This window comes from Geotrypetes seraphini, chromosome 3 (assembly GCF_902459505.1).
Source record: "Geotrypetes seraphini chromosome 3, aGeoSer1.1, whole genome shotgun sequence".
Lineage (NCBI taxonomy): Eukaryota > Metazoa > Chordata > Amphibia > Gymnophiona > Dermophiidae > Geotrypetes > Geotrypetes seraphini.
In genome coordinates this window covers 336,239,990-336,263,531 of record NC_047086.1, presented here as the reverse complement: position 1 = coordinate 336,263,531, position 23,542 = coordinate 336,239,990, and the positions used below count along the sequence as shown (strand labels likewise).

The 23,542-nt window shown below is 39.9% G+C and overlaps 1 protein-coding gene across 8 annotated transcripts in view; it reads left to right on the top strand.

Annotated features, from left to right (window-relative positions):
• The window catches only part of USP34 (ubiquitin specific peptidase 34), a 1,084,964-nt gene that overhangs the window by 585,682 nt on the left and 475,740 nt on the right, over positions 1-23,542 (top strand). For all 8 annotated transcript variants that reach the window (XM_033939082.1, XM_033939080.1, XM_033939079.1 and 5 more), the window contains one exon: positions 18,040-18,126. In XM_033939082.1, the coding sequence (XP_033794973.1) occupies positions 18,040-18,126 (87 nt within the window). The remainder of the gene's footprint in view (positions 1-18,039; positions 18,127-23,542) is intronic.

Below are 23,542 nucleotides of genomic sequence, written 5' to 3'. Positions count from 1 at the left end.
CTGGCTGCTTTAAGACTAACTGATGCTTGCAGGGACAGTGATAAAAGGGGGAGGGGTTTAAGTCTCTGAAGTTTTAGGCTTCCTACAAAGTCCTGGCTGGTAAATTAAAATAACCCACTAGTCCTGGAATAAAGTGTGGATTTACAAGAAAGAAGATTAGCAAAGGTAAGAACCTAATCTTTTGATACCCAATAATACAAAAACCACCCATTCTACAAAAAAGCTTACCCTGCCAGAGTCTCCCCCCATAACCCTAACATTTAGAGACTACATATATTTGGAGTCTCCTCCTAACCCTAACACTCAGAGACTGTACATACTTGGAGTTTCCTCCTAGCCCTAAGGTCACACAATATTTTTCCACATCAGTAGCCTTGTCTCAGCTTTCTGATTAAATCCTGTCTCCAAATAGTGCAAATCCTTTACCAAAACCCTCTACCTATCTCTAAGGGTTAAAGAATGGTAACTGCTAGCTAAGTTAACTCCCAAAGTAATAAAAAAACAACTTGATTTTTAATGTACTTACAGCTTATAGTGTCACTTATATAACTTAAGAATAAATAGGAACAGCTGCCACTGGACTTAAATAAGATGCATCACATTACGTATAAGTTCAGCAAAAAGAATATCTTGAACTTATCCCCAGCACTGGCAGTAGAAGTCACCTGTTTGAGGATGTAGGAGAGATTGTATTCTTGCAAAACTAATGAGACTGGCTGTTCCAACACAGCTCTAATCAGCGTCTGGGAAGAACTCTCCAATGAGGCCCAGTCAGCTGTTTCAGCATGGCTCCAATCAGTGACTGGGGAGAACAGCGACCAGCATAAAAGGTCATATCGGGGGAGGGAAGAAATATCTGGATCGGAACCTGGCATCAGTGGGAATAGTTTTTGGTGGCAATAATCTGGAAGGGAATTGGTGGGTGGGAACTGTCCAGGAGGAATCGTCCGGATGCGATCTTTTCAAGTCTATTGATCAATAATCTTTGCCTCAAAATTAAGATTGAGAGAGTAGGTCTTTAACTAGCTTAGGAAACATGGTGATAAACTTTATGTTCAAAGTCTCAGGAAATGCTTTCAGAGCAATATCATTTTCCTCCTCTATAGCCATTTTGGTTGGAATTTTACTAATGGAACTCTATTGAATAGTGCAACTCACTTCATCTGGATAAATTGATAACATAACACTTCTTTTTTTATTCTGCAAAACTTTCTAGTTCTATGCAGATAAAGCAAGAAAAACTGTATAAATGTACAGTAAGCTACGATATAATCAATATAACAAAACATATCAACCAGCCATCATTACTTCCAAAATTTTTTTGAAACAGATGTCTTCAGTAACTTTCTAAAATAAAAATATGAAACACAGGTAAGTATTAATAGACAAAATTCAGATTCCCAGGCCAGCAGCCTGAAAAAAGTAATGGCCCTTTATGTGTCTTATAGACACAGCCTTTGGGTGAGAGAAATGTAAAAAAGACCAAATTACGCTGTGAATGTACAGGAGTAAAAAAAAAAAAATCCATTAGATAATTCAGTAACAAATCGTGCAACACTTTGTAGTAAAAACAACCGAGTTTAAAAATAACCCAAGCTTCCACTGAAAGCCAGTGTAATTCATGAAGGTAAGGTGTTACAGATTCAATTCTGCCCAAATTAAAAATTAAGTGAACAGCTGTGTTCCAAATCAAGCCTTTTAAAATGCTTTTTACAACCTGCTAGATAGACTATATTACAATAGTCAGGTGTGGACAGTACCAAAGACTGAACCAAAAGTGGAAAATCTGATCTTTCAAAATAACTCCGAATCCAGCATAAGTTCTAGAGTATAAAAGAATTTATGAACCACAGTGTTTACTTGATTTTGATCTAAAAATACCCCCAAAAGTTTCAACACAGGTGATATAATATATACTGTACCATTTAAGTGGAGATAATCTTGGGTAAGTTAGGCTGGAGTTGCAAAGAAAAATGTAATTTTTGAGGAGTTGAGTTTTAACTTAAAGATAGCATCTAATTCTCAATTCTCAATATAATTGACGCAATCTGATTGATATTGTTTGATGGTACTGAATCCAGTGACAAGACAACTGTAATGCTATCTGTGTAACTTTATAATTTAATGCCCATTATAGACAATTTTGTTTTCAAGAAGGCTAGATAAATATTAAAGAGCAATGGGGAGAGCAGTGAACCCTGAGATACACCGTAAGAATTACCTCAATAATGAGAAAGTACACCACTTGATAGTTCCTGGTAAGTCCTGGAATGCAAAAATTCTTGAAACCATTGATAAACTTGTCAAGAGACTCCTATAGAATCAAGACAGCCAAGCAGTATGTTATGATATACCAGGTCGAATTCACTACTAAGATCAAATTGTAGAAGCAGAGCATTCTGACCCTTACTAAAAAAGACCACGTAAGTGATCCAAAAGTGAAGCCAAAGTGGTCTCAGTACTATATATTAGTCTGAAACCAAACTGTGAAGAATGCAAAAGGTTAAACCGATCCAGATAATCCGACAATTGGACATATACTACCCCTTCATCAATTTATTAAAAATGGTACCAAATCTATGGGCCTGTAATTGGACATCATGTCAATTAGGCCTTTGTGATTCTTTAGTGGTAATAACAATATGTCCATGATCAACAGGGAACCTGCTGAAATGTAGCATTTCTTGCAACCAATTAGCTTGTAACAATTTTTTTATTGAGCACATCAGAAACAGAGAAAAAAGACAATAAATATAACAAAGGTGCACCAAAAGCCATACATCAAATATATCACAATCCCCATAGTCCCCCCACCCAACCCGCCTCCCCACTCTCCACCCCCATACAACAGTAACCAGAATAAACAAAATTGGGAGAAACTGCCAAAGGAATCCAACCCAAAAGAAAATACAGTATCGAATACAGTAGCGAATGCTGCTAGCAGAACAAAGGAGTTACCAACAATGCACTAGTAAAAAAAAGAACAAGCCACCCCAACCCATCCAAGTAAGGATGAACAAGCAAAAGCAGAACCTTCAGGGCCCTGGACTCTGATGAGCCCCAAAGGATCATAAAATGAACCTCCTAAAGAAGAAAGAAAGAGAACAAAAAAAAAGGAAAGGAAAATAAATAAAGGGCAGAGAAGCTGGGAAGAGGCCACCCCAAGACCGCAAACCCTTCACCACTCAGTAGAAATCAAATAGGCAAAGTATTAAGAATCAAACTGCAGGTTTGAGGATACAAAGAGTAAATATAAGGACCCCACACCTGCAAAAAAAACTTCGATTTGCGCAAAAAATGATGTGCCCGACCCCTCTCAAGCAACATCAATGTATGCAAATGGTTACACCAAGCCCAATAAGAAGGAGCACGATCTGAAACCCAGTCCCCTCCAAATAATTTTCTTAGCCACTAAGCCAGCCTTCCTCAAAAATAACTGACCTACCCCTGAGGGAAAGCGAAAAGCCTCATATTTATCTAACAGAAACCCCGCCGGAGTGAGAGGTATAGAACGGCCTAACAGAAGCTCCAAATAGCGACATCACCCGTCTCCAGAAAGCCTGGACTGCAGGACAGCTCCAAAAACATGGAAAAAGGATTTAGGAGCACTAGTACATTTCTCGCATTGCGCTGACTCTGCTAAACCCGAGTGAAATAGTTGATCTTGCGTAAAATAAGCACGATGCAGCACCCGAAGCTGAAATTCCCGGAGCTCAGTCGAAACCGAAAGGATCGGGATACCCTTAATAAGACATGCCATATCCAAATCAGTGGGCCGCAAGCTCAAGTCCGGAGCCCAACGAGCACATAGGGAGTCTCACAACCTGGGCGGGGCAATACAATACAACACCTTATGTAACGCTGAAACAGACAGGCCATCCTCCCAAAAAGGATCAAAAAAGCACGGAGCTTACCACCCAAACCCAACGGCACACCCTCCACCTCCAAAGAACGCACATAATGATCCAATAAGTAAGCAAAAAAAATCAATTCCGTGAATCCCATCGCGGAGATGAAAAGTGCACCAAGGTGTGTCCTCCGGGGTAAGGACATGCTCCAACACAGTTAAACCCAACTGGGTCCTGTGTCTGAAGGGGGCAGATGTCTTGCAACCAATTAAAGAGGTCTTTATGAAATTGAAAAGTACTTGTTTAAAATATTTTAGAACAAGAGCCCAAATAAGACGAATGCACATACTTCAAGTAAAGAGTCCTAAACAAAGACCAATCTAAAGAAGAAAATTGAGTCCAATATAGATCTGCATAACAAGAATCATGTAAAAAATGAGAATAGCATTTTACACAGTCTGGTCTTGCCTGAAAGGAGGATCTTAAATCCTGTATTTTTGAATGGAAAAACTGAGCTAAAGCATTGGAGGAAGGCGAAGCCTCACAAAATGAACGTTTGTACTTTCAACATCAGTCATCTTATTAACCAAACTAAAAAGCTTTTTTAAATCTTTCCGATCTTAATATCTTCTTCACTTTGCAATACAACTTTGTCCAAATATTCTATCCCATCATTGTCATGTCTTGATATATTAAATAAAGATCAGTATAGAACTCTTCCAAAACTGCACATATACCCTAATTAGTATGCTCTAATTGGCTGGCCTTATTCTTTAAATATTTTAAGTGATGTAACCAGTATTTTGCCAGCAGTTTTCTACTTTTGTTTCCAAATCTATAAAGCTGGTATTATAATAACATACATTTTTTGTGTACTCTGGTGTATCAGTGACTGTAAATGAGTACTCTGCCTTAGCTAGTGGAGTAAAAATGATTAAAGAAGGCAATGGCAAATAGAGAATGACACGGTGACAAAATTCATCACCGTTCCTGTCCCCGTGGATAATCGTGGGAAACCATCTTCATGTCATTTTTTAAGGATAGAGGGAAGAATCAGAGTATGAATGGCCACAACCACTGACCCGCAAGCTTTGCTTTGAAGAATGCTGGTGTAGAAGGATTGAGGTTGAAATAGACACTAGAAAATGACACGGGATTATTTCACGCGTTTATCCGCAGGGACGGGAACGGTGATGAATTTTGTCACCGTGTCATTCTCTAATGACAAACCACCCTGCTAATAGTTTGCTAAGAAGCTGTTTGTGACATTGTATTCATGTACAGGGGCTATTTTTACCAAAACAGCCTTAGCCACCTCACAATATTGAATGGGATTCTCTTTGTTACAGTTAAATCATTTACAGTATATTCCACTATTGCCAACAAATAGTTCATAGCAGTTGCATACTAAGAACTAGATTAATTAAACTAGGATATACATAAATAACAAGACATTATCCCATTATTAACTACTAAGATTAAATTTCTGAAACAAAATTTTAAATGCTTTTTTAAAAATGATAAAAATTACTATAGATCATATTTGAATTAGGAAATTTGACCATACAGAGACAGCCTGATAAGGAAAGGAGATAAACAATCTTTTAGATGCAATTTCATTTAAACTGGGGAATTGTTATGTTAAAATATTCTGAATATTATAATATTTCCCAATCAATGGCCTGCAAATTAAATTGTTTGTATAATGTACTTCTATTATATTTCCCCCCCCTAAATTACCCAGGATTCATGGGAACCTTTGTCTCATACACTATCTCTAGCTGCTGCTCTCTATCCCAATTTGTTACTTCTTGGACACAGTTGTGAAATGGTTCTAGTTACTTTACTGAATCATCTTCAGTCCACTTTAGAGGTAATATTACTATATTAGTATCTTTGGATCTTACCAGTGTCTTTGATATGGTTGACCATTCTATCCTTCACTGCTGACCGGGACTTTTGTATTACAGATTGTGTTTACTCCTGGTTTAGTTAATTTCTAAGTAACCATTAATATCGAGTTCTCTTTTCAAACCAACAATTTTAATGATTTTCCTATCACTTGTGATGTTCCCCAGGGTTCGGTCTTTGACCCACTTTTCAACATTTTCCTCAGTCCATTGGCCCTTCTAATTCAAGAATAGGTATTCAATTTTTTTTCTATGCTGATGACATTTTACTAATTAATGAGACAACTCCTTCCTCTCCATATATCTCGTCATTATCAGCATTAGAGCAAATTTCATGTTGGTTAAACAACAATGGATGACTTCTTAACCAATCAAAATCATTGGCCTGCTGGATTATTGGTAAGAACTCCACTCCTAGCTTATCACCTGTTCTTCTGAATAAATCTTTCTTTAGGTACCCAATTCAGATATCTTGGTGTAATTTTAGATCAGCATCTTTCCTTTGAACATCATATCTCAGCAGTTGTCAAATCTTGAGATAATTTCACTCAGTTTGCTCATTTCTTTATCAAGACTTGCTAAAGGCTATCATTTATTCACTTATTCTGTCAAAAACGGATTATTGTAACAGCATTTGTGCAGGACTTCCTCAAACACAAATTTGCAGATTACAAACTTTTCAAAACACAGCCATTCATCTTCTTTTTAATGCCTCACATTTTAAAAAATGTTTTATTTTATAATTTTTCATATACAATTATACAAACTATACATCACAATTGGTTAACAAGCCCCCCACTACAAAAGTAGGGGAGGGAGACAGGCTAAAGCAACATATCATCAGATAAATATATACATGTGATGTTCAAGAAGTAAATCAAAAGAAACTGGAAACAAACAAAACCCCAAATCTGTTTCACCGTTTGTCCCCCCCAAAGCTGGAACTTGATATAATGTAATGATCATCAAATCCCAGATACAAATCAATGCACCTCATTTCTCCACTCAAGATAAGTATCCCAAACTTGTGAAAGGGTACCACTCTTACCATATTTGTATGCAGTCAATTTTGACATGAGACATATATAATCTAATTTGTGCAGGACCTTCTGAATAGCAGGAATCTGTTTGCCTCCATGATTGGGCCAGTGTCAGTTCAGCAGCTACAAAGATCGCCATAGCAAATTTATGAGCATGAACTGTAACTCCAGGGGGCTTACTATGTAATAGACAGCATTCCTGTGTTTTAGGGTAATCTATACCCCTCACTTCCCCCAAGGTGTGCACTATTTGAGTCCAGAATGGTTGGAGTAAAGGACACAGCCACCAAATATCTATAAATGTGCCCTTCTGTATATTATAACTCTTTAAAAAAAATAAAAAAAAACGCACTATTTATTTTGTTTAGCAGAAAAACCACATTCATACCAAATCAAAGCAAAAAAGACAGAAAAGTAATAGGTATAAAAAAACAGACCTCATACACGGGCAGCCGGGACTACACAATACCCTAAGCCACCCGTATCATTACCGTCTGAAAAAACTCCATACTGTGTAGTCCTGGCTGCCTGTGTATGAGGTCTGTTCTCTGTTATTTTGTACCTATTACTTTTCAGTCTTTTTTGTTTTGATTTGGTATGAATGTGGTTTTTCTGCTAAACTAAATATACAGTATGTTTTTTTGGATTTTTTTAATATATAAGACTGTACCCTTGTATTTATTGGTATTATAACTCTTTCACATAAGTGATGCAAGGGAAGCTGGAAAAAGCAGCCTGGATGTTAGCAGCGGTTCAGAGACTCATTGCAAGGAGAATGGGGCTTGAGCTGATACTCCATATATTTCATCATGTCCAAAAGAGACTCAGAAGACTGAAGATCAATTCTGGATCTAAAGCAGTCAATGCAGCCCTCAAGATTCCCCTCTTCCACATGGAAACGGTGTGGTCAGTCATTGCCTTAGTTTGCGGCAAGGGAATATCTTGTCTTTTTGGATCTAATAGAAGCATACTTGCATTTTCCCAAGTTCTTGAGGTTCCATATTCTGGACAAGCATTTCCAATTCTCTGGCCTCACAGCAGCACCACAAACCTTTACCAAGGTGATGATGGTTGTGACAGTGCACCTTCACAAGACGGGAGTTTAGGTGCACCCTTGCACAGCCGATTAGCTCATAAGAGTATCCTTGAGGGATGAGGGAGTGACACTGATAGAACAAGTGGTCCAGCTCCTACAGATGTTGGGCTGGGTAATCAACTTCAGGAAGAGTCAATTGATCCTGACTCAGTCTCTGGAATACTTGGGAATCCATTTCAAGATGGCACCGAACAGGGTCTTCCTCCCATAAGCATGCAAAATGAAGCTCGTGAGGCATATTCGGGAGATTTGCGGCCTGCCAGCCCTCACAACTTGGCAGTATCTTCAACTGCTGGGATTCATGGTAGCCACAGTAGATGTGGTTTCCTGGGCAAGAGCGAACATGCTCCTGCTTCAGGATTTGCTCCTTTCAAGGTGGTCTCCACAAGCGGACACCCTAGACCTCCAACTGCCGTGGTCAGGGACGGCATGGAGCAGCCTAGACTGGTGGCTGGAGCCATGGTCTTTGAACAGAGAATGCTGCTACGCAACTGCCAGTATACAGTTCTGATGATGGATGCCAGTCTATTTGGCTGGTGAGCTCATTGGGAATGGTATCCACTGCAAGGACAGTGATCCCCATCTCAGAGGAAGTGGTCAATCAACCGCTTGGAGCTGAGAGCAATACAGTTGGCTCTGTGAGCCCTGGGCAGCACCCTCTTTGGAAGGGCAGTCTGAGTCTTCTCATACAACGCAACTTCGGTTGCATTGTGGACAGGCAAGGAGGCACCAAGAGTGAACCAATGAGCTTGGAGCTCATCTGCTCTTTTGGTGGGTGAAAGCCCATCTCTTGGGCATTTAGGCAGCTCACATCGCCGGGGTTTTGAATGTGCAGGTGGACTTCCTAAGTCAGCAAATCTTGGATCCCTGGGAGTGATCTCTCTCTTGGAGGGCATTTGATTGTGTAATCAGATGCTGGGGGCATCTGACTTTTGACTTCATGGTCTCAGCACCCAACAAAAAAACAGCTTGTTTGTTCAGCTGAAGGTATGTGTGAGGCTGGATGCTTGGGACCAAGCCTGGCCTGCAGAGGAGCTCCTATATGTGTTTCCTCCATGGCTAATGATATGCAGGGTGCTTTGGTGGGTCAGAGCACACCCAAATCAAATGATCCTGGTAGCTCCAGATTGACTGAGGCAGCCGTGGTATGCAGACTTAGTACGTCTGCAGAGTGATGAGGCTCTTAGGTTTCCCTGTCGACTGAATCTTCTCTTTCTGGATCCCATTGTCCTGGAGGATGCTGGGCACTTTGGTATTATGACATGGCTCTTGAGCAAGAAGCTTTAGGGCAGGGGTGTCTAACCTGTGGCCCCGTGAAGTATTTTGTGCAGCCCCGGTCAAGGGAGATACAGTGTTTTCCTCTGCTGCCCCTGGGTGTTTACAGTCTTGCCAGCTCCCTCTCCTCTGTCTTGCTGCAGCATTTGTGCGGCCCCAGAAACATTTTTTTCAGCCATTGCGTCCCAGGGAAGCCAAAAGGTTGGACACCCCTGCTTTAGGGCATAAAGGCTATTCACTGAAGTTATTGCCACGCTCCTGAGATCTAAGAAGCAGGCCACATTAGCAACCTATGTGAAAGCCAGAAGTATTTCAGGAACTGAAGAAGGGCCTGATGGTTGGCTCTCTCAAGGTACAGATAGCCGGTCTTTTCTGCTTCAGAGTGCAGGTCAGCAAGCACTTGTTGGCATTCAGTCCAGATGTATCCAGATTTTTCAAGGGAAACTTATGTCTTTGCCCTCCAGTGTAATATCCTTTTCCATCTTGGAACCTTAATCTGGGCCTGCAGGCACTTGAGAGTGCCCCACATATATCTTTGGAGAGACATCCCTGATAGATCTGACAGTTTTCTAAAGTGGCTGTGATGTCAGTAAGAAGGCTGTCGGAGCTGCAGGCTCTATCCTGCAGGGGACCCTTTCTTCACTTCTCAGAGGCTAGCGTCTTGATTCGAATGGTCTCTTCCTTTTTGCGGAAGGTCGTGTCCAGTTCTCACGTGAACCAGGAGGTGAGATTCCCAGCCTTCACATCAATGGGAGTGAAGAAAGCAGATATGTGTTGAAAGTTTTGAATGTGTCACAAATTTTGATTTGCTACTAGGAGGTGACCAACGAGTTCCTGCTGTCTGATATCCTCTTCATGCTTATTAATGCAGCATATTAGGAGAGACTGGCATCTAAGGCGACCATATTCAGGTGGATCTGGATGACCATATCTTCCGACTTTACTGAAAGCAGAAAACTAAACTAAACCTTAAATTTATATACCGTATCCTCTCCATAAAGATAGAGCTTGACACGGTTTACAGGAACTTTAATATAAGGAAGGAAAAACATAATAAGAATTAGTGATTATAAAGAGGGTAGCGAGATTTACATTTTTGAGAATAGCCAAGTTTTCAGATGCTTTCGGAATAATTGGAAGGAGCCCAGATTCCACAGCAGGGCAGGAAGGTTATTTCAAAGCTCAGTAATTTTGAAGAAAAGAGATTTCCCTAATTTTTCTTCAAAGATGATGCCTTTTAACGAGGGGAAAGATAGTTTAAGTTTTTGGGTGGATCTGGTATTGTCAGGTCTCAAATAATTCCAAGATAGTGGAATTAGGGGAGGAAGAATGTCATGCAGGATCTTGAATGTTAGGCAGGCACATTTAAAGTGCACCCTAGAAATTACTGGAAGCCAGTGAAGTTTTGACAGAAGCGGGGAAACATGATCAAATTTACTTTTTGCGAAGATCAATCTAGCCCCAATGTTCTGGATCCGCTGAAGTCTTTGAAGACTTTTCTTGGTTAGACTTAGAAACATAGAAACATAGAAAGATGATGGCAGAAAAGGGCTATAGCCCATCAAGTCTGCCCACTCTACTGTCCCACCCCATTAAGTCAGAGTGCTGCTCGACCCATGTAGAGATCCCACGTGGATGTCCCATTTATTCTTAAAGTCGAGCACGCTAGTGGCCTTGATCACCTGCACCGGTAGTTTGTTCCAGTGATCCACCACCCTTTCTGTAAAGAAGTACTTCCTGGTGTCACCACGAAATTTCCCTCCTCTGAGTTTGAGCGGGTGCCCTCTTGTGACTGAAGGTCCCTTAGGAAAGAATATGTTGTTTTCCACCGCGACACGACCTGTGACGTACTTAAATGTCTCAGTCATGTCACCCCTCTCCCTGCGCTCCTCCAGAGAGTAGAGCTGCAACTTGCCCAGTCTTTCCTCGTATGAGAGACCCTTGAGTCCGGAGACCATCCTAGTGGCCATTCGCTGGACTGACTCAGCTCGAAGTATATCTTTACGGTAATGTGGCCTCCAGAATTGCACACAGTACTCCAGATGAGGTCTCACCATGGTTCTGTACAGTGGCATTATGACTTCAGGTTTACGGCTGACGAAGCTTCTATTGATACATCCCATCATCCGCCTTGCCTTGGATGAGGCCTTCTCTACTTGTTTGGCAGCCTTCATGTCTGCACTGATGATTACTCCCAAGTCCCGTTCTTCTGATGGAGTTACAATAGTCCAGTCTGGAAAGAATGATTGATTGTACAAGGACAGCAAAATGTTGTTGGTAGAAGCAGAATTTCACTTTTCTCAACATGTGAATACTAAAAAAAACATTTTTTTTACCAGAGAGTTGAGATGGTCATGAAATGAAAGTATAGAGTCAATAATGATGTCCAAAACTTTCCTTGAGAATTCAATCTGCAGTGTAGGACCTGAAAGTAATGAAATGAGCGTGGGTAGCTGATCTAATTTTGGGCCAAGCCAAAGTAGTTTTGTTTTGGACTCATTCAGCTTCATTTGTACAGTGAGGGCCCAGGATTGGAGTTTTGTTTTGCATGCTATTATATTCTCAGTGAGGTTAGCTAGATTGTGAGCCTTCGGGACAGCTAGGGAAATCCAAAGTACCATTTTTATTTATTTTAATGTATCTTTAATCTATCTTCATTGTAAACCGCTTTGAACCTCACGGTATAGCGGTATATAAGAAATAAAATAAGAAATAAGTAAGGTTTGAATCTATCTCAAGAAGGACAAGGATGCCATCTGCATATGTATAGAATGTTTCAAAGGGAGATAGATGGAAGAATTTCAAAGTAGACATATAGATGTTGAAAAGAATAGGGGAGGGAGGTGATCCCTGCGGGACTCCACATAATGATTTCCAAGGAGAAGACATGATGCCATTAGTATCTATTAGTATCAATTGACCTCAAAGCACAGGAGAGAGTATATGGTATGGTAGCAGATGCTAAATAAACAGGCTGAGAAAAGTGAAGTGCTTTTAATGTTAAGCATAAGATTTTAAATTGACATCTGAACTGAAAAGAGAGCTAGTGCAATTGAATCAATAGAGGAGAGATATGATCATATAGTTTTGCTTTATAGAGGAAACATGCCATGCATGTTAACGGTGTAAGAGCAGGATCGTAAGAATTTCAAGAATCAGTCTGCCTATCTCAGAAAGTTGGTAAATTAGAATATCATGGTGGACAACATCAAAGGCCACAGATCGAATTGTAATAGGACTGCAAACTTACTACAAGAGTGTAGTTGTTGAACCTTTGAAATTAATGAGGCCAATAGGGATTCGGTGCTGAAATTGGATCTGAAGCCATGTTTGCAAGGTAAGAGAATGGAGAATATCTCTAAATAAGGTGACAGCTGAGTAGATATGATAGCCTCTAGCATTTCGGTCAGGAAAGCAGTATCTAGTAGCAGTGAAGACACACTCCACTCTATGTCATGTCATCTTGGGCAGTCTAGAATAGTCTTACCTGCAGAGATTTACAGGGTGGCCAGTTGGTCCAGTCTCCACACATTCACTAAGTTTTACAGTGGGGATGTGGCAGCCAAACTGGATACCTCTTTGGCTCTTCAGTTCTGGCAGCAGGCTTATCTAGGAATTAGGGACCACTCTGTTACAACCTGATGGTCAAGATTACCAGTCCTGATGCACAAGAAGGAAAGATTAGGTTCTTACCTTGCTAATCTTCTTTCTTGTAAACAGGCATGCTAGTTTTGACACCCACTCTGTCTGATATATACTAGCCTGCTTTCTGTTTCAGACATGCCTGTTTAATCAAATGTCTTGTTTCTGTCGCCTGCCTGGTAGGGACGGGCATGAAAAAAAATTCACTCATAAGAGCGATGAAACTATTGGTTCAGTTGGTACTAAGGTACGTGGTTCCTTTTATTACCATCTTGTTTTTTCATTTAGCTGTGATTAATCAGTATTGTTATTTAATGTTTGCATTTAGAGCAGAACAGACTTACGTAGTTTTAGGGAGTTTCCCCTCAACCCTCTCTTATGTTTGCACTCTAGGACTTGTTAGAAGCTTTGGTACTGAATGAGGGGGTGAAGCTCATCCCAGAATGATGATTGTTATTAATTTGCTACCCCGCCAATGCAGAAGGTTATAGCGGCTTACAATTTATACATAAATACAGAGAAAGAAACGCTAAAAAATAAAAGTAAATTCCACAATCATACAAGTAACCAATTACATATAATATCCAATTGTACCATCTAATTCTGATTAGTCTTCCTGAAGAGAACAGTTAAAAGCCATTAAAAAAATGTTTTTAGAAGAGACTTAAATTTAACAAATGATTGTTCTGCCTGAATAAGAGGAGGCAAATTATTCCATAAAAAAGGGGAAATAAAAAAGTAGGCTGATTTTCGACTGAATTCATAATGAGCCAATTTGGGAGAGGGGAGAACAAGTCTATTAGTATCAATTGACCTCAAAGCACAGGAGAGAGTATATGGTATGGTAGCAGATGCTAAATAAACGGACTGAGAAAAGTGAAGTGCTTTTAATGTTAAACATAAGATTTTAAATTGACATCTGAACTGAAAAGAGAGCTAGTGCAATTGAATCAATAGAGGGGAGATATGATTATATAGTTTTGCTTTATAGAGGAAATGAGCTGCTGAGTTTTGAAGTATCTGTAAGCGACATAGATTTGATGGCATTATACCACAATAAACTGTATTACAGTAATCTATTCTTGACAGAACAAAGGTATAGACAAAAGGATGCAATGCCTGAAAATACAAAACAGCTAAAAAGTCTAATTCGCTGAAGCCAATAATAACCTTTTTTGATTACCCGTGAGATCTGGAAATCAAAACAAAGTGCAGAATCAAAGTATACTCCAAGATAGCAGAAACATGTCACGGGGGTCAAATTAGTGACAAATAGATGAATATCAATCTTTCGTACTGGTATAAGGCCTTTAACCCAACAAACTGTTGTTTTAGAGGGGTTCAGGAGCATGAAAATAAACAGTGGGCTCTCTACAACCTTTACATTTAATAGGAGTTTAACCCCATGGTCAAGACTACCACATTGGGAAGAATAATCCAAATCATAGTTACCAGATGCTAGGGTCCACCTTAGGGGTCAGCGTTTAAGAAAAAGATCTGGGTATCATGGACAATACGCTAAAACCTTCCACCCAATGGGAGGCGGCAGCCAAGAAAGCAAACAAGATGCTAGGAATTATTAGAAAAGAGATGGTAAACAAGACTAAGAACCTTATAATGCCTCTGTATTGCTCCATGGTATGCCCTCACTTTGAGTTTTACGTTTAGTTCTGCTCTCAAGTTTCAAGTTTATTAAAAAGTTTGTTATACCGCTTATACAAATTTCAAGGCGGTGTACAGCAATAATAAAAGAGGGGAATCTTTAAAATAACAAAACAAATTAGTATTGATATATTAAAAACAAGACAATATTAAAAAGCAACAAATAATAAAACCATAGACTGAGACTAAGGAGATAAACTACACACAAATAAGGAAAAGGGAAGAACTACAGCATTTAAAATAAAGCACATTTAAGGGCTAAAAAAGATATAGCAGCAATAGAAAAGGTTCAAAAAAGAGCGACCAAGATGATAAATATAGAAACATGATGGCAGCTAAAGGCCAAATGGCCCATCCGCAATAACCAGATCCTTTGTGCCTATCCCAGGCCCTTTTGAATTCAGACACAGTCTCTATCTCCACTACCTCTTCTGGGGGACTGTTCCATGCATCTACCACCCTTTCTGTAAAATAGTATTTCCTTAGATTACTGCGAAGCCTATCACCTCTTAACTTCATCCTATGCCCTGTCAGTGCAGAGTTTCCTTTCAAATTATAGACACTCGACTCATACACATTTATATTACATAGGTATTTAAATATGTCTGTCATATCTCCCCTCTCCCGCCTTTCCTCCAAAGTATGCAGATTGAAATCTTTAAGTCTGTCTCCATACGCCTTATGATGAAGACCATATACCATCTCCATCCTTTTTATATCTTTTTGAAGGTGCGGCCTCCAGAATTGTACACAATATTCTAAATGATAAAGGGGATGGAACTCCTCTCGTATGAGGAAAGACTAAAAAGGTTAGGGCTCTTCAGCTTGGAAAAGAGAGGGCTGAGGGGAGATATGATCAAAGTCTATAAAATCCTGACTGGTGTAGAACGGGTACAAGTGGATCAATTTTTTTACCGTATCAAGATTTACAAAGACTAGGGGGACACTCAATGAAATTATAGAATAATACTTTTAAAGCCAATAGGAGGAAATATTTTTGACTCAGCGAATAGTTAAACTCTGGAATGCGTTGCCAGAGGATGTGGTAAGAGAGGTTAATGTAGCTGGTTTTAAAAATGGTTTGGACAAGTTCCTGGAGGAAAAGTCAATAAACTGCTGTTGAGACAGAGATAAGCCACTGCTTGCCCTAGACTGATGGCATGGGATTCTGCTACTATTTGGGTTTTTGTCAGGTATTTATGACTTGGATTGGCCTCCGTGAAGATGGGATACTGGGCTAGATAGAACATTGATCTGATCCAGTAAGGCTATTCTGATGTTCTTATGATATTGCCAGGTACTTGTGACCATTGCTGGAAATAAGATACTGGGCTCAGAACTGCCAAGAGACAAAACTGGATCCTCTTCCTCTCACTGGACTCCCCTTGTTTGCTGAAAGCAGTAGTGTGATTATCACTGCTCACTCAGTGACCTGCTCCTTGTGCCAGGTTATGTGCTATTCATATCCCATTAATTCTGTCAGCCAGGGTCGGTCTTCTGCTGCTTCCTTTCCTGTCTATGCTGAAACAGGAAGTACTTCACATAACAGGTGGAATGGGATGCGACGTGAAGAAAAATCTATGGCTGACAGAGCAGAGTTAACAAGATAATTCGGCACAGGAGCAGAAGACTGATCTAGCCTTCGGCCTGTGCCTGCCATTGGAAGCTTTTGAATGGGTATGGCCTCCCCTTGGAGACTCTGCCTGGACCCCTTGGAGGCCGGGTTTGGAAAATCAAATCCCCCCAAGCTCCCATTTTGAGGGGCCTGACTGGGCTTGATTGACCTTAGTCTATCCCAGTATCACAACTCTTAAGTTCGTATGAATGCCTACTATTTTCCTTGAAGTACGCTTTATTTAAATGCACCTAGACTACTTTTGCCTTCTTTGCACCCTCTCTATTGGATGCATGTCACTATTTTGTGAGTATGTTTTATAGGTATCTCACTCCAAACCATGCATTGTTAATTAGCTGCTGGCTTTCTCCCTTATTGTGGCCTAAGTTGCTCTGTCTCCTTTTTAAACCGTGTCAGCAGCCAATTTCAGCCTTGTTAAGATTAAGTCTATCCTTTTGGAATAAGCTCTCCCTACCCAAAAATGTCCAGATGCTAACAAATCTAAAGTCCTTTTCCTTGCACCATCATTTCATCAATATATTAAGATTACTCTGCTTGCTTCTGATTTCCATCATGAGGAACAGGGAACATTTCTCAGAATTCTACTCTGGAGGTTCTAGATTTTAGCTTTCAACCTAAAATCCTAACTGTGGGTTCTAGAACCTTTTTCTTACACCTTCCTAAGTCATTAGTATCCAGATGTACCACAGCAGCCTTCTGCTCTCTCTACTACAGTCCAAAATCTTGTCTAGGTTAAGCATGTGGTTCTCTTCAAAATAAGCACACAAGTATCAAGTGATTCTTAACATTCATCAGCTGAATTAACACTTTGTTAGTGAGTTCTGTGATAGAGAATAACATAGGGACAAATTTTTCCCCGTGCCTGCAGGAGCTCAATTTACCCACCCTGTCCTTGCATGTTTTGTCGCTGTCCCTACCCCATTCCTTTAAACTCAACCTTAACCGCACAAATCTTGAACAATTATGATTTTAAAGTGTTTGATGCTTGTGCAGATGAGGACAGCTTACAGGAATGTGGACGGGACAGGAAAATGATTTCCCTTAGGGACAAGGAAAAAATTTGACCCTGTGTCATTCTCTTATTCTGTGGGACAGCTTTTGGAAACCTCAGCTGTTAGTGGGTTTTCATATGATAACACTAATATTTTTTCTGTCTTTTGGCTGAAGAACAGCATTTAAGTCGGTCAATGTTGAAATACATTGTCAGAGCATGGTGAGAAACCAGCCCAGTGCTTAGCTGAAGAAGTGAAATTTATAGTGACCAGAAGGTAAAAATCCTGGGGCCCAATATTTAAAAGAAATTGACTCCTAAATTTAGACTCCTAAGCTAGATTCCTAAATTTGTTCTCTATTTTGAACCAAACCTAGGATCCTAAGTTTTCAGCTGAAAATTTACTAAAATTTGGAAGCTCAAAAGTTATGTGCCTTTATTTAGGCATACAATTCATTTGACGAAGTTTAGAACCCTATTAGGGGCCCTTTTACTAAAGCTTAGAGTCTGCTAACTGACGTTAGCATGTGCTAAGTACCTTATACCTATAAGTGGCTTATAGGTATCAAATAGGATGCACAATATATAGTGTGCACTAAGGTTAGTAAAAGGGACCCATAGGTATTAGAGCTGAAAATCAGTGCTAAGCTCCTTTATTTTTCCTGCCCTAAATACATCCATATTGAAGCAGTTTAGTGAAATATTAAGCATAAATTTAGGAACTTGGCCATAGTAAAACGTTCAAAGTGGGGAATATGAACCCTTCAAAAATTGGTGCCCTTATTATTTTTTTTATATATTTAATACAAAACCTTTCTTTTACATCCTTGAAAGTTAACATTGATGGATTCCTTCGCCCATGTATCTCAATCATTACACTTTTGAGTGTGTGAAGTGCATTTTACAGCTGCCTTTTGTTTTTCTGTCATTTACTTACAGTTTGTTGCTTCAGGAGGGCTACAACAATTGTTAGAAATTTTCAATTCTGGAATCCTGGAACCAAAGGAGCAGGAATCATGGACTGTGGTATGTGATCATTCAGTCTTAACTATAAAGCAGTGTGTTATTGTGTCTAATGTTGAGAGAGAATGTATGTGCCCTATTTCGGATTTGAGCTACAATAAACACAGGGCCTTAGGAATCCGAGTTTGGAATTAATTTGTACATTTACAAAAAAAGGAGGGTCACCAGAGTATAAAATATTTTTTAAAATTTTCCTTTGACCTTGTGTCTCAGCTGGAAAACATCATGCAGATGAGTTTTTAAAAATTGTTATAGGCTGCTTTCATTTACTATAAGGGATCTTCAAAACGTTTCTGTACTTTTATTTTTTTAAACACTATTTTTAGTGCAATAGATGTGTCATTCTGGACAAACAGGTAATCTCCCCATGGCCATAAGCCTTTGCAGAAGCAATCCACTCCGGATTTTTTTCTGTATCCCTCCTACTTCACTGAGAGCTCTACTTCCAACTACAGTTTTTCCCTTGCGCACGTGAGCCTGAAGGAGTGTTTCTGTTCTGCTCTGCCCTTTTTTTAAAAATTTTTTAGGGGTTTTTTTTTCATCTTTTCTTTGGGTTTTGATGCTCAGAGCTTCCGAATTCCAGGATTTGGCTCTGCTTGTGTGGAGAAGAAGCAGATTGAGGTCTGCAGCTGACAGGCCAACCCCTTATGGTACCTGTTAGGCAGCCTGCAAAAGATTTTTTGGAGCTTGGGGCTTTCTCCGGTTAGCATTGCTTACCAACTGCTTTGCAGGGTTTGAGCGCAGACTGTTAAGCATCCCTAGGAGACTATGTGGTGTTTTGCAGAGTGCTGGCTATATTTTCATCTCCCTCCTTCTGGTTTTATGCATCCGTCGGTCTGTGGGGTGGCAGCATTGGAGGAGATGTTCTTCATGAGGCAGTGATTTTCTTCTCCCTTTTCAGCTACTGTTGAGGGCCAAGGTAGGCTGCAGCAAATTGCCAGAACAGGTCACAGTGAGTAAGGTTGTTACAACCTATGAAATGAATTTGTCAATTTGATGTGGAAAGCCTATCAGGAAAACCGTCCTAACATATCCAAGGGTAGCATTTCGGACACTGCATGTAAGGGTAAGACCTCCCATGGTGCATTTGCCTCGTCACTGACCAGGGCTTTGGAGATCTTTTTGATGGTTATACAGATGATGATAGGACTCTCGCTGTTCCTTTACTGTCTCAATATGTACCAACCCTGGTAGGGGATGCCGGGCTACAGTCTGGCCCTTTTGATCTCATGATGGCCCTGGATCCTGGGGATGATCCCACGCTTCTGCACTTATTCAAGCCCTTGGCTCTGCTGGATCTCATTTCTGACTACTTCTGTGAGCTAAATTTGAACTCCCAGTCAGTCCCCTCTGCTTCTTCCTCCCTTATGAGTGGAGTGAGGATTCAGTCTTCTACATTTGCCTGGCACCTTGACCTTAATATCTTAGTCGTGGATCAGTGGAATTCTCCAGAGGGGTCACTCAAGGTAGTGAGAGCCATTTCTCAGCTATATCCTATAGCACAGGAGTGGCAGTAGCTGTTTACTCAGCCTAAGTTGGATTCCTTGGTTGCACAGGTTACTAAGTGCACCTCTCTTCTGAGTGAAGGTGGTTTGGTGCTAAAAGATATGCAGGATCACTAAGTAGATGTAGTTGTCAAGAGGATTTTCATGGCATTGACTTTGGGATTCAAAGTGGTCTCGGTAGCGTCTTTGTGACACATGCCTGTCTAGAATTTCTAGGCTAAGCACTCTGGAGCGCAAGTGCGAGGAGCCTGTACCTAAGTTCCTCTTGTGTGAGGTAGATTATGTAGCAGATGCTCTCTATGACATTATTCGGGTAATGAGTAAAGCTTCAGCTTACTTAATTTCAATGCTCTGGATTAGATAGTGGGCTAGAGATTCCACCTCCAAGGCTACTCTCAGAAGACTTACTTTTAAGGGACAATTGTTATTCGGAATGGGTCTGGACGATCTTATGACTTGTGTGGTAGATAATTGATCCAAGACACACCTGACAGCAAACCCAGAGCCTCTAGGTCAGGGGTGTCAAAGTCTCTCCTCGAGGGCCGCAATTCAGTCGGGTTTTCAGGATTTCTCCAATGACTATGCATGAGATCTATTTGCATGCAATGCTTTCATTGTATGCTAATAGATCTCATGCATATTCATTGGGGAAATCCTGAAAACCTGACTGGATTGCGGCCCTTGAAGAGGGACTTTGATATTCCTGCTCTAGATGCTAAGGACACTCTAATTTTTGTGGCTACAGGTGGTCTCAACAGCATTCCAGCTGCACTTCCAGAGATTTCTCCAAAGCTAAAAGCAGAGATTTTCTGGATGAAGATACATCAGCACCCGATGCTGTTCCCTCCGCCAAGAAGTTGCAATGACGCCAGCTTGGGGGCATTTTCTCTCAAGATAGGAGGCCGACTCTCGGACTTTCTACTGGCCTGGGTTCAGATTTTGTCTGACAGTTGGTTTCTGGAAATCATCCAGAGAAGCTACAAGTTGGAATTCACTTGGCCACTAACAGATTGGTTTGTGGACTCTCCTGTGGGGCGCCCGGAAAAAGCAACCCAAGTGCAAACCACTGTGAGAAGGTTGTTAGACATTCAGGCCATAGAGCCTGTGCCACCTGAAGACTTTGGCTCGGGCAGATACTTCATATACTTCATCATGCCAAATAAAGGCTCCAACGGAGGCCCATTCTGGACCTTACTCACATAAATGCAGTGCTCAGGGTCCCGCGTTTTCACATGAAGAAATGGTTTGATCAGTCATATTGGCAATGACTCTGGGAGAGTTCCTGGCCTCTCTAGATCTGATGGAGGCATACTTTATTTTTTTTTTTTTAATTCTTTATTTAAATATTTTCATTCAATCAATCAATACAGTAAACTCAATACAAGATATAACATACAATTTGTAAACTAATTGGAAAAAAAAGAAAGAAAAAAAAAATTAGTGCATCTTACAAATAATAAAATTAAAAGAATCCCATTCCCTATCATACCCCTTACTCCCAGGAGACCTGGTTCCATAACAGTAGAATAATATTTTCATAAGGCTTCTTTTTCTAGTTCAATATAACTCTCCCATATATCGTTAAATTTTGCCCATTGATTGGATAAAAGGGCTGAAAGTCTATATTTTTCAGACTATTCCTAAACGTTCTCTCACATTTCGTAGGGTAGGTACATTTGTCATACGCCATTGCTGAGCAAGGGTCAGTCTAGTGGCTATAAATGCTAAGTCCAAAAGTTTAGATTGAAAAGATGTTAAAACCTTCTATCCTTATTCCCAACAATGCTCTTTCAGGATTCAGCTTAAGTGGAGTTTGAATTAGTCTGCTCACATATTCAAATACTTGCTTCCAAAACTTCTGGACCCTTTGACATTCCCACCACATATGGTAAAATGTACCTCTTTCACCACAACCTTTCCAACAGTTAGTATCACTCTGTTTGCTATATTTACTAATTAAAATCGGGGTGGTATACCAACATACTAAGAATTTAATAGCATTTTCCACCAAAGTGGCTGCCCTAGCTGTCTGAAAAAGATGTAATACAATTACCCCCCACTCATCTATGGACCAATCCTTCCCCAAGTCCTTTTCCATGCTTTCATGTATGATGTTTTAGTTGCTTTATCTTCATTTATAATCTTATATAACCAGAATACACACCCTTTCTCTACTGGTTTTCCTAAGCCTTTTTCAAATTCAGATCTCTTTAAATTTCCATTCCTCTTTGCCTTATATGTCGTCATATAATTTTTTTATCTGTAAATAAGGGAAAAGATCTCTCGTTTCTAGTTGATATTGGTCTTGTATATCTGTAAAATTTTTGACCTCTCCTTCTTCAACTAGTTGGCCAAAACATACTAACTCTTTTAGCTCCCACTTTTTAAAAATTCCACCCTCCCTTCCCAGCATAAAATCCTGTGCGTATAATATAGGTGTAAAAAGGATACCTTTTTTCCCATCTGAAAATTTTTTCCTAACACTTTTCCAGATTTTCAGAGAGCATTTACTAAAGGGATTATTTATTGATTCTTTTTCTCCCACCCATGGTAGGTATCTCAAGTTTCTTATACCTTTTCTCTCTTCTAACATTGCTTGTTCTATTTTTACCCAAAGTTTGGGAGGAGATGAGTGCCATTCAACTATTGCTCTCAACTGTGCTGCTTTATAATAATTTTCCAAAGAAGGCAACCCTAGTCCTCCTTCTGCTTTAGACTTAACATTGCCTGTTTTCCGACCTTTGGACGCTTCCCTCCCCATATAAATCTAAGCATCATATTAGTCCATTTTTGAAAATACTGTTTTGGGATTTCTATCGGTAGAACTTGGAAAAAGTAAAGAAACTTAGGGAGAATCATCTTTACCACTTCCATACGTCCTAGCCAAGAGATGAACAATTTATTCCACCTGTCTAAATCTTTCTGGATGTCCTTTACTAATAGTATATAATTTTGCTGGAACAAAAGTGCCGAATCTACTCCCAAAGTTATTCCCAAATAGCGTATAGAGCCCTTCACCCACTTCAGGGGTACTGATTTTTGTAATTCTGTAATCCTCTCTGTTGATGCTGAAATATTCATCACTTCCGTCTTACTTAAATTAGCTTTAAACCCTGATAGTTGGCCATATTCATTCATAAAATCTTTAAGGGTAGTTAAAGTCTTCTCCGATGCTTCAACAATAGCTAATATATCATCTGCAAACAAAGACAACTTTTGCTCTTCACCCGCCAGGCTCTGGCCTTTTACCTATTGAGACTGTCTAATTTTCTGTGCTAAGGGCTCAATAATTAATGCAAAAATCAAGGGGATAATGCTTTGTCCCTCTTTGGAATTCAAATGTAGTGGAATAAATTCCATTTATTTTAACACATGCTAGTGGGGTGTTATATAGTGTAAATATCCAATCCTTATACCTTTCACCAAAGCCCATATGTCCTAAGACAGCATCTATGAACCTCCATTCAACTCGATCGAAGGCTTTTTTAGCATCGACTGAAACTGCCACCCATCCTGTTCTTTCCCTTTTAGCCCTCCATACCAAATCTAGTACCTTTCTGATCCCATCAGATGCTTGACTCCCAGTGATAAAGCCCACCTGGTCTGGATGGATAAATGATGGCATATATGATGACAATCTATTGGCAAGAACTCTAGCCATAATTTTTGTATCTATTCCTAACAATGAAATGGGTCTATAGCTAGCACAGTATGTATTATCTTTTCCTGTTTTAGGAATTATTGTGATTCCCGCCAATCTCATGAAATTTGGTAATTGTTCTCTATCTTTTAAATTATTGAATATTGTTAGAAGAGGAGTTACATAAGATATAAACTTTTTATAAAACAATCCTGTAAATCCATCCATTCCTGGAGACTTGCCCAGTTTAATTTGATTTATCACTCCTCGAATC